Source organism: Gossypium hirsutum, chromosome A09 (genome assembly GCF_007990345.1).
Source record: "Gossypium hirsutum isolate 1008001.06 chromosome A09, Gossypium_hirsutum_v2.1, whole genome shotgun sequence".
Lineage (NCBI taxonomy): Eukaryota > Viridiplantae > Streptophyta > Magnoliopsida > Malvales > Malvaceae > Gossypium > Gossypium hirsutum.
In genome coordinates, this window is record NC_053432.1 from 49764599 (window position 1) to 49783865 (window position 19267).

The following is a 19267-nucleotide window of genomic DNA, read 5'->3' on the forward strand; positions in this document are numbered from 1 at the left end:
AAAAATACCGTTGTGCACGAAAATGCACACTCTGCACTCTAATCATCCAAGTGCACCATATTCATTAACAACTGTCTCAAGAGTGCTCGCACGCTCGCGAGTTCACAAAATACCAACATTTCCGTATTTCGACTTTTACCGATTCGGTCTGAGGGAGGGTGTCATTTACATACTTGGTTGATGACGATTGATGACGATATCTCCCTTGTGATAATCCTAAAATCGATCACTAACACATTAGACTTACGAATTAACGATAACTAACATAAATCCACGTCAACTAACCCAATCATCACACAAGTTAGTCATTTACGCACGAGGGGCAAAATAGTCATTTTACCCTCTAGGCGTAAATCGGTAGTCTTACCCTACAGGGGTATTTTAGTAATTCTACAACTTATCCACTTGGGCCTACGGACCCATTGGGACCACATGGCCCATTTCAGCCCAAAATAGCCATCCTACTGCTAGAGTAATGAGAAATACACACATGTTAGGAGACTGCAGTTAATCCGCGCTCCAAACACTCTTAGCTGACGCCCAACCCAAACGAGCACGTCACAAAGCGAAAGGGATCAGCCAAGAGGGGTATGCCTACTCTCCTCATGGTTTGCTCTATTTAAAGCCAGCTCTCCATCTACTCTTATGTTAGCTTCCCGATGTGGGACCCTCCATCACCAGAGTTTAAAACTTACACCAACTCTTGCCGTCCCAATTTGCGTGCCAAGTGATTCGAACCAAAGTCCTCTCACATGCCAACTCACGCCACCACCACTAGGCCATAAACTCATTTGTGTCATAAATCCAACACATTAAACTTTAAAGCGCACCTACTTGCTTCCAGATTTATTGAAAAGAAAAACCAAAATATATTGCAAGAGCCAAGACTTGAACCTTGGACCCCTTGCTTCCTCTATGGCGTCACTTCCTTATCCCCTAAGTGGCGCCACCTTGCCACTACACCACACTCCTTTTTGTGTCATCTTTTACCCCTTTACTCTTAAAAGCCCAAACGCCGATTGCATCACCTGTTTATAAAATTAAAATTCCGAAGACTACCACGGATTTAACTTAAGTTTGGGCCTTCCAAAGGCCCACTAACCTACTAAAATATATATATTAACCAACCAAAACACACAAATTTTAAAAATCACAGAAACACAGAAATCCCAAAAATTGGGGCGTTACGCATATCTCATGGCCATATACAAAATGAATCATCAAATCTTTAAAACCTAACACACTTGGACAAACTAATATGAAAATGTTGAAACTAACTATACCTAAAAGATCCAATTGATAGTGTGAACGTTCCTCCGACATCACTTGATCCCCGAGGTAGCTTGGCGATACTATAAGAAAATGGAAAAGAAAGGGAGTAAGCATAAAGCTTAGTAAGCTTGCATGTAATTAATAAACAATAAGAGTATGCACTTTTATACACATACACAACATAACTTAAAGCATCTCATTCTCAATAATCATTGTAGCCATATTCTATCTCATTCGATTTACATAATGTGCAATAGAACTTAAGATCATAATTCCTTCATTCTCATCTTACCGAAGTCTTGTCATTTCGTAATCTCAATAACTACGAGCTTGGCGTACATACCTGTACCCTTTCAACATGATCATACCTCATCATTTCTTTGACGAATCCTTGGACCACCCGTTAAACCACTTGGAAAACTAAGGATACTCGGGATTGTCATACAAACAATAAGATGCCAATGCCATGTCCTAGATGTGGTCTTACATGGGATCTCAAATCGGTGCCATATCCCAAATATAGTCTTATACGAAATCGCATTTCGATGTCATGTCCCAGACATGGTCTTACATGAAATCTCATATCAACGCCATACCCCAAATATGGTCTTACTTGATAACACATACCGATGCCAATGCCATATCCCAGATATGGTCTTATATAAGATTTCATCAACCGAAATGTCATGATATTTGTACCCTAAGTATCCCTAAGGTTGAACCGGCTTTCATCACCTCAATTCTTTGTCGAACAACATCAATAATACTCACAAAGACAATTATACAATTCATGCAACATTAAATGTTAAATACAGAATAAAATGCTGTATCAATTATACACAAACTTACCTCGATACAAAAATATGGTCAATTACTTCGATTTAGTCCAAGATTTTGCTCTTTCCCCGGTCTAGGCCCAGACTCTGTTTTTCTTGATCTATAATAGCAATTTTGACTTATTTAATTACCATATTATTCAAAATAGCCTATAAATCATATTTTGGCAAAATTATAATTTTTCTCCTAAACTTTCACATATTTACAAATTAGTCCCTAGGCTCGTAAAATGAAATTTATGCAATTTCCTCCCTTTACTATCCTAGCTGAACGTTATATAAACCTATAGCAACTCATACATTTCACAATTTCATACATTTAACTTATAAATTTCACATTTCTCCATCTAGCCCCTATTTGATAATTTCATCAAAAGTCCCTTAACAAAAGTTGTTTATTACCCAACAAGGTTTCATTTTTCTTTCATTAAACTTCACAAATAACTATCATGCTATCATGGCAAATCCCAGCTTTTCAATCGTATTGCAAATTAGTCCCCTATTTAGCTAGCTTAAGCTTCAAGGGTCCCAAAAACATAAAAATCCACAAAAACTAACACCAAAATGACTTACATGTAGAGGGTTTATTGTGCAGAAAATTTCAAGTTTCCATGGAGGTTTTTCTCCTTAAATTTTAGGCAGAAAAAGATGTAGAAGAAAGATGACCATTTGTTTTTATTTTATTCATTTAGCTTTTGTCATCAAAATACCAACCCTACCAACTTTGACTTTTTGACTTTTTCTTTTATTACACTCTATGTGCATCCATCCACACATATAATGGCCTAATTACTCATTAAGGACCTCAATTTTTATTTTCTATAGCTATTTAACACATTTAGCTAATAGAACACAACTTTAGCACTTTACACGATTTAGTCATTTTTCACATACTAAGCATTCAAACTGTAAAATTTCTTAATAAAATTTTTACACAATCATATTATCATGCTGTAGATCTCAAAATAATACTAAAATAAATTTTATGACATCAAATTTGTGGTATCGAAACCACTGTTCCGACTAAGCCTAAAATCGGGATGTTACAACTCTCCCCCTTTAGGGATTTTCGTCCCCGAAAATCTTACCGGTAAAAAGATTTGGGTATTAGCTTCTCATTGTTTCCTCGGGTTCCCATGTGGCCTCTTCAACCCCATGTCGTTGCCATAACACTTTTACAAGGGCAATACTTTTATTTCTTAATTTTTTGACCTCCCGAGGTACAATTTTAACCTGTTCCTCACCATAAGTCATATCTGGTCGTATCTCCACCTCTGTAAGTGAAATCACATGTGAAGGGTCAGAAGGGTAACGGCGCAACATAGACACATGGAACACATCACGAATCTTTTCCAACTCAAACGGTAAAGCCAACTAATATGCTACCAGCCTATCCTTTCGCTAATCTTATATGGTCTAATAAATCGAGGACTCAACTTGCCCTTCCGACCAAATCTCAAAACTTTCTTCCACAGAGACACTTTCAGAAATACTTTATCACCAACCTGAAACTCAATCTCTTTCCGTTTCAAATTCACGTAGGATTTCTGTCTGTCCGAAGAGGCTTTCAAGCAATCACGAATTACCTTTACTTTTTTTTCGTTTTCCTTGACTAAATCGATTCTGTGAATCTGATTCTCTCTGAGTTCGGTCCAATAATAAGGCGTTCGACACTTATGCCCATACAATGCCTCATAAGGCACCATTTTCAAACTCGATTGAAAACTATTATTGTAGGCAAATTCCGCCAATGCTAAATACTTTTCCCAACTACCTTGAAATTCTAGAGTACAACATCGAAGCATGCCTTCAAGAATTTGAATTACCCTTTCTGATTGACCGTTAGTTTGCGGATGGAAAGCAGTACTAAAATTCAATTTCGTACTCAAAGCTTCTTGTAACTTTTTCCAAAATTGTGATGTGAATCTGGGGTCCCTATCCGAAATAATCGACAAAAGTACTCCATGAAGTCTCACAATTTCAAAAACATACAACTTGGCTAGCTTATCAAGTGAGTAGTCTGTATGTACCGAAATAATGTAAGCTTATTTCGTTAATCAATCAACTATGACCCATACAACATCTTTCTTTCTCGGTGACAATGGCAATCCCATTACAAAATCTATAGTAATTCGGCCCCATTTCCACTCGAGAACCATCACAGGCTAAAGTAAACCCGAAGGTACTTGGTGCTCGGCTTTCACTTGCTGAAAAATTAAGCATTTCGACACAAACTCTAAAATGTCTCTTTTCATACCCGGCCACCAATACAATCTCTTCAAGTTATTATACATCTTGATACTACACGGATGGATTCACATACAACTACCATGTGCCTTGTGAAGAATTTTCCCAATAAGCTCATCATCTCTAGGTACACAGAACCTATCTTGGTTTGTAATTCACATACAATACCCGACTAACATTGAGCTCTCTTGGTTTGCAATTCACTGTCACCTTTCTGAGCTTCACAGATCTCTTAGAAAAACGTCGGTCTAGCTCTCAGCTCTGCTAGTATCGAACCACCATCGGACATAGTCAACTGAGTATTCATAGCTCTCAAGGTAAATAAGGATTTGCTACTCAAGGCATCGGCGACCACGTTTGCCTTACCCGAGTGATAGTTAATCACCAACTCATAATCTTTTATCAACTCTAGCCACCTCCGTTGTCGTAAATTTAAATCTTTTTGAGTCATCAAGTACTTTAGACTTTTGTGATTAGTGAATACCCAACACTTCTCACCATACAAGTGATGTCTCCAAATCTTTAACGTAAATACAATGGCGGCTAGCTCCAAATCATGAGTTGAATAATTTTTCTCATGCAATTTTAGCTGCCTCGAGGCATAACCTATTACCTTGCCCTCTTGCATAAGTACAAAACCCAATCCATTTAAGGATGCATCACTATAAACCACAAATTCTTTTTCCGATTCAGGTTGTACTAAAATTGGAGCCTCAGTCAACAATGCCTTTAATATCTCAAAACTCTATTGGCACTTTTCTGCCCATTCGAACTTGACATCTTTCTGTACCAACCTTGTCATCGGAGTAGCAATCATGGAGAATCCTTTGACAAACCGTCTGTAATAGCTGGCTAAGCCTAAAAAGCTTCTAACCTCAGACACGTTTCTCGGCGGTTTCCAATCAATAATGGTCGAAATTTTACTCAAATAAACTCAGATCCCATCACCCGACACCATATGCCCCAAAAATCTGACTTCTCTAAGCCAGAACTCACTTTTTCTAAACTTAGCATACAACTGCTTATCTTTCAAAGTTTGCAAAATAGTCTTTAAATGATCGGCATGTTCAGATTCGTCACGAGAATAAATCAAGATATCATCAATAAAAACTGCAACAAATTTATCCAAATAAGGTCGAAAAATTTGATTCATTAAATCTATGAAAACTATAGGAGCATTCGTTAGGCCAAAAGGCATTACCAAAAATTCATAGTGACCATACTTCATCCGAAATGTAGTTTTCGGCACGTCTGAGTCTTTAACTCTCAATTGATAATACCCGGACCTCAAATCTTCTTGGAAAATACTGTGGCTCCCTTCAGTTGATCAAATAAATCATCTATCCTCGGTAAGGGGTACTTTTCTTTATCGTCACCTTGTTGAGTTGTCGATAATCAATACATAGCCTCATCGAACCATATTTTTTTTTCACAAATAAAATTGGTGCACCCTACGGTGAATAACTAGGTCTCGCGAAACCTTTATCTATCAATTCTTGCAATTGGGTTTTCAACTCCTTTAACTCAGTTGAAGCCATCTTATACGGACCCGGAACTAGATCAATACCAAGTTCAACTTCTCTAATTGGAGGCAATCTGAGCAACCCCTCCAGAAACATGTCCAGATACTCACAAACTACCGGGACTGACTCAACCTTCAACTCTGACTCTTTTGTATTCAACACAAAAGCAAGATAAACTTCGTAACCCTTCCTTATACACTTCTGAGCGGACATAGAAGAAATCACTATAGGCAAGCTATCCTATTCATCTGATTCAACTCGGAGAACATCACTATTTTCACATTTCAGTTTAATAAATTTTCTCCCACAATTTACTACTACATCATGAGCAGTTAACTAATTTGTACCAAGAATTATGTTAAACTCATCAAACGGCAAAAGCATAAGGTTAGTTAGAAAACAGTGACCTCTAATCATCAAAGGACAATTCTTATATAGTTTATTGACTAACACGTATTTGCCTAACGGGTTTGAAACTTTTATCACAAATTCGATTGATTCAACAAGCATGCTCATACTAGACATCAATTTCATACAAATATAGGAATAGGTAGATCCCAGATCAATCAAAGCAATAACAGTTGCATCGTAGATAGAAAATGTACCCGTAATCACATCCAGGGGTGAAGTGTCTTCACGAGCATGAATGGCGTACGTCCTTGCAGGAGCTCTACCTTCGGGTCTCACAGAAAACTCTTTAGAGGCATTCTTACTACTCACTCCATTACCCAGATTTATCTGTAGTCTACCTCAACTAGCAGTGTTACCTGACCTTGCACTTTAATATCTCTCTTTTTCTGCCATCTCAGGGCACTCTCTAATAAAGTGGTCTGGGGAACCACACTTGAAACAGGTACTGACACTCCCTTGACACTCACCGGGGTGACGTCTACCACGTTGGGTACATTCCGATCTGCTTGATCAAGCATTATCAACACTAGCAATCGAGGTGGTCTGGGCCCTAGTACCCGAATACTGTTTACCTCTATTTTTATTTGATAACTCAACAGAAGCATTGGAACGAGGATGGAAGTCCTTTGACTTCTTCGATGTGGACTGAAATGACTTGCTCATAGGTCTTTTCTTTGAATCCCTTGCTTCAGACTTGGTCTTTCTCTTCTCTTTGGCCAATTCCTCGGCCTTACAAGCTCTTTCAACTAGTACAATGAACTCTTTCAGCTCAAGCATACCAACAAACATCCGAATGTCTTCGTTTAATCCATCCTCAAACCTCTTGCATATAATGGCTTCGGTTGACACACATTCCTAAGCGTATTTGCTGAGTCTTACAAACTCATGCTTATATTCAATTACGGTCATTCTACCTTGCTTCAACTCAAGAAACTCTTTTCTTTTCTGATCTATAAATCTCTGACTGATATACTATTTTTAAAACTCCTCTTGGAAAAATTCCCATGTTACCCTCTCCCTCGGTACAACTGAGACAAGTGTCTTCCACCAGTGGTAAGCTGAATCTCTAAGCAGTGATACAACACATTTCATGCATTCTTCTGGTGTGCATGATAATTCCTCAAAAACCCAGATGGTGTTTTCGAGCCAAAACTCAGCTCGTTTCGGATCATCATCGATGTTAGCTCGAAACTCCTCAGCTCCTTGCTTTTGAGTTTTATCCACTGGAGATCTATTCGATCTCATAAAATCCATACCTTAGGGGGCAACAAAAATAGGCTGAGGGATAGGTGGGGGTGGAGGGGGTTGAGTGTTCTGGTTCGTTCGAACAAACTCCGTATACCATGCATTCATCATATGGAGAAAGGCTTCCCTAGCCTCATCTCCTCCTCTCTGACTCACGGTCACGGGTCTATTATCAACTGGCGCTGCCTCTTGAGTAGGAGCTGGTGCATTACTTTCTACATCATCAGCTTCAACTCGGCTGGGATCTATTACTATATGAAAACACATTTTAAAAGGGTCAGGAGTCATCACACTATCACAATTCATTAATGGCATGTATAGCTAGACTCGTACACAAGCTCGTTAGTTCAAGAATCGACTAAATCGTAGCTCTGATACCACTAAATGTAACATCCCTTACCCGTATCTGATGCCGGTTCAGGGTACGAGGCATTACTGGACCTAATCTCATGTAATCATACAAAACTGAGACATGAATTTCTGTCCAAATTAAAACCATTCATTAACATGCATATCGTCCCTTATATGGGCCTACGAAGCCCAAAACATGCTTTGGAAGTGGTTCGAGACTAAACAGAGAACTTTGAGAATATTTTGAAAACTTAGAAAGTTTTTTTTTTGTTTGGAGAGTCACACACCCGTGTGGGAAGGCCATGTGGTCACACACGCCTATGCGGCTTGGGACATGCTCGTGTCCTCAGCCCGTGTAACTCTCTAACTATGATGTCATCAGCAAAATAGGGTCACACTATAACACCCCTAACTTGTATCCGTCGTCAGACTAGGGTGAAGGAGTATTACTAAACATATCTAAACATCTAGCATTCATTACACAATCATCATAACACGATAGATCATACATCAATATCAAGCCAGTTTTATTAGGTCAACGAGACCTCAAACATGCTTTAGGAAGGGTTAGGACTAAACCAAGTTCATACAAAATTTTCCAAAAAATCATTTTTCAAAGTTATACAGGTCACACACCCGTGTGAGCAGGCCGTGTGCCTTATATGGCATTAGACACGCCCGTGTGTCTAAGCCGTGGCAAAATAGGGCATACATACTAACTTCACCACACGGGCACAAGACAGGCCCGTATGCCTTGGCCGTGGTCGAAACAGACTTGGGTCACATGGCTGACCACACACTCGTGTGTTTAGCCTGTGTACCCATCAAAATGGCCACACGTGCCTATGTACCAAGGCTATGTGACTCACATGGCCACCAGACACGCCCGTGTGTCTAGGCCGTGCTCGAGACTGACTTGAATAGCTAAATTACAACAAACACAGGGTCGAGACACACGCCCATGTGCTCAACCGTGTGGGGTGAAATTAGGCTTGGTTTAAGCCACATTTTCCAACTTAAGAGACCATACATGCCAATTTTTACAAGCCAAGTTTCATGGCTAATCAGAACACAAAACATACCAAAATGACACTAGCCTATACATTCCATATACCATATATAAAACTTCCAAAATGGTACCAAAATAGATGTCCAATAGTGTGATCGATATTGTTGACGACCCCCAAATCCGAGCTAGCTTTATAATACTGTAAAGTAGAGAACATTTCACATAGTAAGCTCTAAAGCTTAGTAAGTTTTTACCATAAATAGTTAACAGTTTATAATATACGAAACATCAACTAATAAACACTTAATAATTCATAATTCATCCCTCAATTCTATTCTATCTCATTTAATATGTTCATACAAATTCATCAAGCTTCATACACATAGTATCATCTACCACATAGGTATTGAACATACCTAAACTTTTTCGTATTTATTCATTTCAACCTTTACTCTCATTCAAATACATTAATTCATTCAGAAATCTTTCTATGCTTGAAGAATCGCACACTTAGTGCATCAGTGATTTGTCGAAGCCGTAAAAATTTCGCACATTAGTGCCATTTCAATAAACCGAAGCTATTTCGATATCACACAGTTAGTGCCTCATGTAGTCGAAGCTATTCCAACTCGCACACTTAGTGTCATTTGTAGCCGAAGCTATTTCAAACCGCACACTTAGTGTCGAACTTAATCTATTATCATCATGCTCAAATCGTAATCAAATATCTATACAATTTATGCATTATCGAATTATTAAAACATAACTATAACATCATTTATCATGTGCGAACTTACCTCATACTCAGAATTGACAATTCGGATCGTTTACTCGATAATCTTCGATTTTCCTCAATCTAAATATGAATTCCTCTTTTCTTGATCTGTATGTATTCAAAATTAACCATTTTAATCACCAACACATTCAATTCAATCCATATTCACATATTTAGGGCATTTAACAAATTAGCCCTTACATTTTCACATTTTAACATTTTAGTCCCTATTTCACAAAAACTCAAAATACACATAATTTCAATGTACCCATGTATAGCCGAATATCATAAGGACCTCTAAGAGCCCAAAAATTTCATTTATTTCACAATTCAACCCCTCAAATTATACTTTTCATAATTTAGTCCAAAATACTCAAATTCATCAAAAATCCCAATACAAAACATAGTAATCTAACACATATCTTCCATTTACTATCATCAAACTTCATAAAACTCACATTATCAACAATGGCTCAACTCTAAATCATCAACAATTTCCAAAATTCATACATAGGCATGATAGTATACAGAGCAACGATCTCAAAAACGTAGAAATTATCAAAAACCGAACAAAAAATCATACCTTAATCAAGTGATCAAGTGCCGAACCCTAGCAAACCTTTTTCTTTTCTTTTCTTTGATATTTTTCGTAAGAACAAACACCAAATGACCAATTTCATGCCTTTATTTTATTTAATTAACATAAATACACATTTTACTATTTTTCCCTTAATGAAACAACATTTAAATTCCATTAACTATAGGCATTTATGTCCATCCATTATTCAAATGGTTTATTCACAACATATGGAACTCTAATTTACAAAGACATATCAAATAAGCACTTTAACAATTGGAAGGGCACTTTTACATTTTACGCGATTAAGTTCTTTTTATCAAATCAGCATATAAACGATAAAATTTTCACACGAAACTTTCACAGATATCAATTCACATTTTATAAACATATAAAATAATAATAAAATAATTTTTCAATCTCAGATTTATGGTCCCGAAACCACTATTCCGACTAGGGTCTAAACCGGGCTGTTACACACACGGCCAAGTCACACGCCGTGTGCTCGGCCTTGTCGCGAATTAAATTCCAAAAATCAGGTGCAGACTTCACATAGCCTGGGCACACGCCCATGTCCTAAGGCCTTGTCCTTCACACAGCTGAGACACACGGCCGTGTCTCCACCCGTGTATTTACTACTGGGCATTCTGTTTTGCATTAATTAGGGTGCAAGGGACACATGGCCAGACCACACGCCCATGGGGCAGACCGTGTGTCACACACGGTCTAGACAGACACCTATGTGTCTATCTGTGTGGACAACTTTGAGGCTATTTTCTAAGCCTTTTGTCACCCTCAACAACACATTCACACATACACATCTCTATGGCATCCAACATGGCAGAAATGAGCACTTACACATTCATAACATGATTCATGCATGGAAATTCCTTATCAATTTATACTTCTATTTTACTTATTCATGCCTTAGTTTTTATTATGCCATTCACTTATAATTGCACAATCAAACATTTATGATCTTATCCACAATTTAGATATGCCAAATACCTTTAACCACATCATGAGTAACCTTAGCACATGCATGCATATATCAATAGGATTTACATCGCTATAGTCAATATGAGCCATATCTCATGGCCATATACAAAATAAATCATCAAATCATTAAAACTTAACACATTTGGCTAAACTAATATGACATATAAAAAACAACCAAGTCCCTATACATGCCATACACAAAATGTTGAAACTAACTATACCCAAAAGATCCAATTGATAGTGTGAACGTGCCTCTGACGTCCCTTGATCCCCGAGCTAGCGTGGCGATACAATAAGAAAATGGAAAAGAGAGGGAGTAAGCATAAAGCTTAGTAAGCTTGTATGTAATTAGTAAGCAATAAGTGTATGCACTTTCATACATATACACAACATAACTTAAAATATCTCATTCTCAATAATCATTGTAGCCATATCCTATCTCATTCGTTTTACATAATGTACTTAAAATCATAATTCCTTCATTCTCATCTTAACGAAGTCTTGTCATTTCGTAATCTCAATAACTACGAGCTTGGAGTATATACCTGTACCCTTTCAACATGATCATACCTCGTCATTTCTTTGACAAATCCTCGAACTACCCGTTGAACCACTTCGAAAACTAAGGATACTTGGGATTATCATACACACAATAAGATGACAATGCCATGTCCCAGATGTGGTTTTACATGGGATCTCACATCGGTGCCAATCCCAGATATGGTCTTATACGAAATCTCATTTTGATGCCATGTCCCAGACGTAGTCTTACATGAAATCTCATATCAATGCCATATCCCATATATGGTCTTACTTGATAACACAAACCAATGCCATGCCATATCCCAGATTTGGTTTTATACAGGATTTCATCAACCCAAATGTCATGATATTTGTACCCTAAGTATCCCTAAGGTTTAACCGACTTTTATCACCTCTATTCTTTGTCGAACAACATCAATAATATTCACAAAGAAAATTATACAATTCATGCAGCGTTAAATGTTAAATACATAATAAAATGTTGTATCAATTACACACAAACTTACCTCGGTACAAAAATATGGTCAATTACTTCGATTTAGTCTAAGATCTTGCTCTTTCCCCGGTCTAGGCACAGACTCTGTTTTTCTTGATCTATAATAGCAATTTTGACTTATTTAATTACCATATTATTCAAAATAGCCTATAAATCATATTTTGGCAAAATTATAATTTTTCTCCTGAACTTTCACATATTTACAAATTAGTCCCTAGGCTCGTAAAATGAAATTTATGCAATTTCCTCCCTTTAATATCCTAGCTGAACCTTATATAAATCTATAGCAACTCATACATTTCACAATTTCATACATTTAACTTATAAATTTCACATTTCTCCATCTAGCCCCTATTTGATAATTTCATCAAAAGTCCCTTAACAAAAGTTGTTTATTACCCAACAAGGTTTCATTTTTCTTTCATTAAACTTCACAAATAACTATCATGCTATCATGGCAAATCCCAGCTTTTCAATCGTATTGCAAATTAGTCCCCTATTTATCTAGCTTAAGCTTCAAGGGTCCCAAAAACATAAAAATCCACAAAAACTAACACCAAAATGGCTTACATGTAGAGGGTTTATTGTGCTGAATTTTCCAAGCTTCCATGGAGGTTTTTCTCAAATCTTTTATGGAAAAAGATGTAGAAGAAAGATGACCATTTGTTTTTATCTTATTCATTTAGCTTTTGTCATCAAAATACCAACCCTACCAACTTTGACTTTTTGACTTTTTCTTTTATTACACTCCATGTGCATCCATCCACACATATAATGGCCTAATTACTCATTAAGGACCTCAATTTTTATGTTCTATAGCTATTTAACACATTTAGCTAATAGAACACAACTTTAGCACTTTCACGATTTAGTCCTTTTTCACATACTAAGCATTCAAACTGTAAAATTTCTTAATAAAATTTTTACACAATCATATTATCATGCTATAGATCTCAAAATAATACTAAAATAAATTTTATGACCTCGAATTTGTGGTATCGAAACCACTGTTCCGACTAAGCCTAAAATCGGGATGTTACACATTACCTTAAGTGATATATATCTATAGGCCTTAATCACCGCACCCTGCACTGTTTGTTTTCTTTCTCTATGAATGCTTCTTTATGTCTAGAGTCTACTACAAGTACTCGATCAAGCACTTGCTCATATCATTCAATTTCAATCTCTTTAACCTAACATTGTCAGAATTAGATTAACTAAATGAACATGTTGTGCATCCATCTATGTCTATAGTTTGCAAACATGTAATTTTGTAAAACCATTGAATGAAATAGTATATTAAAGCAGATCTATACTTTAGCCATTAAAGAAAATAAAGGTTTCATAAAGTAATCCCAACCCTATGAGATTTAGCTCATGGGTTGGCAATTAAAATTCAAATCCAAAATATCATTCAACATTGTTTCAACAAATCATTTCATGAAGAGCAATCAAGAAAAAATGGAAGAACTTCGGGAGGATAGCTTTCGCGTATCCAGTCTACTCTCTAACGATACAGTGTCTTGTGGTGGCTGAGAGGGACTACCTTCGTCTTCCTATTCCCGTCACAGCTTAGATGCTACCCTCTATTTTTTCTAAAGATTTTGTTTTTCCAATTGTCTCTCTAACCGTCTCTCTCCCTTCTTTTTTTCCTCTTTCTTGTAGTGTTTTATACCTTTTCCTTTAAAATAGGCCCATCATCCCATGATCTTTTTCCTCTTTTTTAGACTAATTTTTTTGGTACACGTACAGTTTGGCTGAAACTAGCATTGATTGTTGACTCAGTCTTCCTCCCAAAATTGCCACGGCTCCGTGTTGACAAACTGTCCAACCTTTTTCCATGACAAAACTTCACTCCTTTACTCCCTTTTCTTGTACCTTACACCTGCCAATTCACCACCACATATAACCCTTCCACAAGCAAAAAAAGTAACTAACATGTAAACACAGTCCAAGCTCCAAATGCAATACAAATAAAATAAATAGAATGTCCTAAAATTCAACTAAATTCTCCTATATACAAGCAATTAGCTAGGTCTAAAAGCAGGAAATATAACTTTTTTTAAAAGTTATCAATAAGGTGGACGACAAACCCTAGTATTATTAACTAGGGCTGTTACTCTTAGATAGATTAGGAGTTTATTTTTCTAGTTGACAAAAACTTTTAAAATTCAATAAGGGTTCTACTTTTATCTCCCAATAAATAGATAGCACGGGTAGGGCAAAATGCACAAATTTAAGATATTGTTTGTAACTGTCGGATTTTGGGGTTGATCGAAACAATGATTTTGAAACCACTAATCTAAGGTTAGAGAATTATTTTTAATATTATTTTATGTGTTATAGTATAATCATATAAGTGCATGAAAATTTGGATGAGCTAATTTTAGTGATTGTAAGCTTAATTGCGAAAAAAGACTAAATCGCATAAAGTACAAAGTCTTATTTTGATAGCGAAAAGTGTTAAACAACTAGAGAACCAAAATCGAGGGTCTTTAAAGGGAAAATAGACCCTTTAGTAGCTGATGGCCGGCCATAGGGGACAAGAAATTAGAATGGTCAATGGTTAGGTGACTTATTACATAGTAAAATATTACCCTAGTGTCTAGCCATCATCTTTTTCATTTTTCCCTTATTCTCCACTGAATTTTTTTAGCAAAAAATGGGGTTTTTGGAAGCTTGAAATTTCAGCAACTTATAGCCCTCACAAGTAAGTGATTTTGACGGTCTTTCTTGATGATTTTTGCATTTTTAGAACCCTTATAACATGAGCTTTCAAATGAAGGGACTATTTTGCAAAATAGTTGAAAGTCTAGGATTTTACCATGAGAGAATTTATGTTGTTTTCTAAAACTTTATGGAAGGAAATGAATCATAGTGGTGAAATGAACAACTTTGGTGAAAGGATTTCTCATGAAAACCCTAATAGGACCATTTTGTGAAGTTTGTAAAATAGATGGTAATATTGTGAAATAGTTGAAATTTAAGGTTGTCATAAGAGCAATAAATGGTTGGTTAGGCTTGGCTAATAAGGAAATTCGATAAAAATCAAATTTTGGACCTGGTCGTTTTGTGAAAGTCTGGGGGGCAAAATGGTCAATTTTCCTAGAATGTGAATTATTGATTATGTGGACTTATCTAGTGAATTTTTATCCTTTTAGATAAAGAAAAATGAGGAACAGACCTTGACCGGGGGAAAAACAAGGTGTACGAAGACTAGACTCGTTTCTACAAATTTTGTATCGATGTAAGTGCACATGTAAATAATGCAATGTGAATCATGTATAAATGCTTAATTGATGCATGAATTGTAATTTCTATGCTTGAAGGTAAGTTACATTACTCTTTTTATTATTATGCGAGATTTTGTGGTAACCCTTTTATCATGAAAATATGTAACTGCTTATGTGACTGAATTTGTTGAAGGTAAGTCTACGAGAAAAATCCCGTTTGAACTTTAGGAATAAAATTAGGATACAAAGTGACATGTCACTAGGAACTATGTAGTTATGAGCTCATTTGTATTTATGATGTGTGATGTGTGATTTTATAAATCCGGGCACTAGTCATGTACGATTTACCAATGGCTGGGTAACTCGGCATGTGTTGTGGGTAGGTGTCAGCTTGTGTGAGCAACCCGTGTAGTTACTTATCGACTGTCAGCTTGTGTGAGCAGGCCTGTGATTAGCTCGAGAACGAGCAACATGTCGTGTATTAAATAAGGTAGCATGTGGCTACATATAATGCGTTATGTGTAAGATTTTCGAGTATCCAATAATATTCCTAATGTTCAACGGGTAAGTTAGTAGTTATTCGGCGACTAAGTCAATATTGGGAATTATGCAATTGTATTACGAGTTTGGTACAGGTATGTACGTAAAACTCTTGAGTAGTGGTAAGAGTGTGTATAAGAAAGTTAGGCTAATGAAACTTTGCCTTATTTTAATTTATGGGTTATGTTGTTTATTATTTGCATGTGAGCTTACTAAGCTTTATACTTACGCCATTCTTTTCCATTTTCTTATAGTACCGTCAAGCTAGTATCGGGATCAAGAGGCGTCGAAGACAGTGATCACACTATCACCTGAAGCTTTTGGTATAGCTAGTTCAAATGTTTTGATTTTTGGCATGTATAGGGACTCGAATCTTTAGTTTATGTCTTGTTAGATTAGCCACATGTGTTGGCTCATAGGATGGATGTGATATTAATTTTGTATAGGCCATTAGTGTTGGCTAATATTAATTACTATTATTACATGCATTTTATGCAAATTTCAAACGGTTGTGGTTGAATTTGTTATATATATATTATGCTTGTATTGGTTTGGTTGATCTTGTGTAGGTTAGAGTTAGTAAGGGTGGCAAAGAGGCTTGGTAAATAGCCTTATTTTGTCCACACGGGCATGTGTCTAGGCCGTGTGGGACACGCGGCCAGCCCCATAGGCATGTTGTCCGGCCGTGTGTCCCCTGCACGTAAAAGTTTCAAGTCAGAATGCATTGTAGTAAACACATAGGCGGAGACACGGCTGTGTGTCTCAGCCATGTGGAGGACACAGCCTCTGGCCAAGGGCGTGTGCCTTGGCCATGTGCCCCTTATTGGATGCTGACGTCAGAAATAGAATGTCAAGGTTTTTAGACAAGAGCTAGGACACGAGTGTGTCACAGCCGTGTAAGAGACACGGGCGTGTGTCAGGCCGTGTGAAAACCCCTATAGGTTCGAATTTAGAATTTAATTCACACGGGCATGGGACACGAGTGTGTCCCTAGAGGCTTAGACCATGTGTGTTACATGGGCCATCAGCACAGCCGTGTCAAAATGAACACACGGGCGTGTTGCCCTTCCACACGGGCGTGCACCCCGTTTCAAGGGTAAATTTGTTTTTTAGTCGGTCAAGAACCCGAGCCGGTCCCGAGTGATTTCCAATGGACGTTTGAGGCCTCATAGGCCTTTGTTAAGGAGTTTAGTTAAAGTTTTAGATTTGATTAAGTCTTGATGATTCGAAAACGTTGGAATGCATGTGTTTAAGTGTGGTAACGCCTCGTATCCCGTCCCGGCATAGGACTTGGGTGTGGGGTGTTACATTGTTACTCTGCCCAAAAATGGAGACAATTTTATTCTTTAAGTATTATATATATTTTCCAGAATAAAAATTTTGTCGGTTTCTATTTGAGAAGAAATTTTTTCGTTTTCACACTAAAACAAAGAAAAATTATTTCTGATTCTTTATTTGATTTAAATCATTTGAACTCATCTCAAAACAATTCGTGTTATGAGAATAATGAATAAAATCATTCAGTTGAAAGACAAAAACAAAAAGAATTCGTTTAGCCGAAAATATAAGGACAAATTTAATAATTGATTTATTACTATAAATATTACAGATATATTCGATTTTAATTTTTTTTATTTTTTACTCTAATAATTTATTTTCAAATAGAATTTTTTTTCCAACAAATTTTAAGATTTACGAAGCCATTGACAAGACTATAAGTTTGATTCCTTGGAATGGTATTATTATACTGTATAATAAGGATAAATGCAGTAAGCATTCACCTACTGAAAATATATTATAATAAAATATACTCATTTCATATTCTTTGACTGCTGCTCTGGTCAAAGACGGGAATAACATGTCCCATCTCCCCACTGTAGAGTACATGGAACATTTGGAGAAAGTTTCCAACAAGACAACCTATTTTATATAAGGCATTGATTAAAATAAAAAACAGACTGTTTTAGTTGTCGGACTCCATTGAAATCACTACATAAATTGGCCAAGTCCCAACACTGATTTTCTGATTGATGAATCCTCCAGAATTTTTTTTAAACGAAAAACTCTCACATATGGCTGAAGTGAAGCTGCTTGGAACATGGCCAAGTCCTTTCTACTATAGAGTTGTTTGGGTCCTGAAATTGAAAGGTACAGCATATGAATTCATAGAAGAAGATCTGAACAACAAAGGTCCACTGCTTCTCCAGCATAATCCAGTTCACAAGAAGATACCAGTACTTATCCATAATGGAAAGTCAATTTGTGAGTCTATGATCATTCTTGAATATATCCAAGAGATTTGGCCACAAAATCCCCTGCTGCCAACTGATCCTTATGATAGAGCCATCGCTCGTTTTTGGATTAAATTTGCTGAGGACAAGGTAAACCCTTTGGCTTTCGCCAGATTTTAGTTCCATTGGTTGATCTCCATATTACATGTATCTTCGATCCTTGCAGCTTCCAGCAATCTGGATGGTGTTTCGAACCAGTGGTGAAGAACAAAAGAAGGCGATTAGGGATAGCCTGGAAATGCTAGAAACCATTGAAGAACATGCGCTTGGAGACAAGACGTTCTTTAGGGGAGACAAGATTGACTTGGTGGATATAGCTTTTGGTCAACTTAGCCAGTGGTTACAAATGGTTGAAGATACAACAAACGTTAAGCTACTCGAAGCTAGCAAGTTCCCTCGTTTGCAAAGATGGATCAATAATTTCAAAAAAGTTCCCATAATCAAAGAAACCCTTCCTGATTACCAAGAGATGTTTGCTTACTTCAAGTCTCTCAGGGAAATGCTACTTTCATCCAAATGACACATCTGTGTATTAGTATCTATTGCTCGTATTTTCTTGTACTGTTGATATTTCCTAGGGAAATAACATGTTGAAATCATGCCTTAGAAATTGGCATTGAGCTTGAACCAAGATGCCTTTGTTCAATGTTCAGGTCTTTGTTCATGGTCATTTACTTATTTTAAACTTGTTTATGTTTCGCTCATGTTGATTAAAAAATTCAAATTATGTTTGTGTTTGTTCATTGAAATTTACTAGTATTAACTCAAGTGTGTCGTGCATAAAAGCTAAGAAACACTGAAGAAACCATTCGATAGTTGCAAGAAAACTTGCGCAGTGCCTACTACTTTTGAAACAGCGAAAGAACATAAAGATTAACAAAGAAGGATTGTTCATAGAGTTTGATTTCACTAAATCTGT

General features: G+C 36.7%; 1 protein-coding gene across 1 annotated transcript; it reads left to right on the top strand.

The window, feature by feature from the left end:
* The first annotated feature begins 18045 nt into the window (after positions 1–18045).
* LOC107890222 (probable glutathione S-transferase) lies at positions 18046–19033 on the top strand. The gene is made up of 2 exons (XM_016814709.2): positions 18046–18438; positions 18515–19033. Exons 1-2 carry the CDS (start codon positions 18088–18090, stop codon positions 18866–18868), a joined length of 705 nt encoding a protein of 234 aa, XP_016670198.1. The 5' UTR covers positions 18046–18087; the 3' UTR covers positions 18869–19033.
* Positions 19034–19267: the final 234 nt, after the last annotated feature.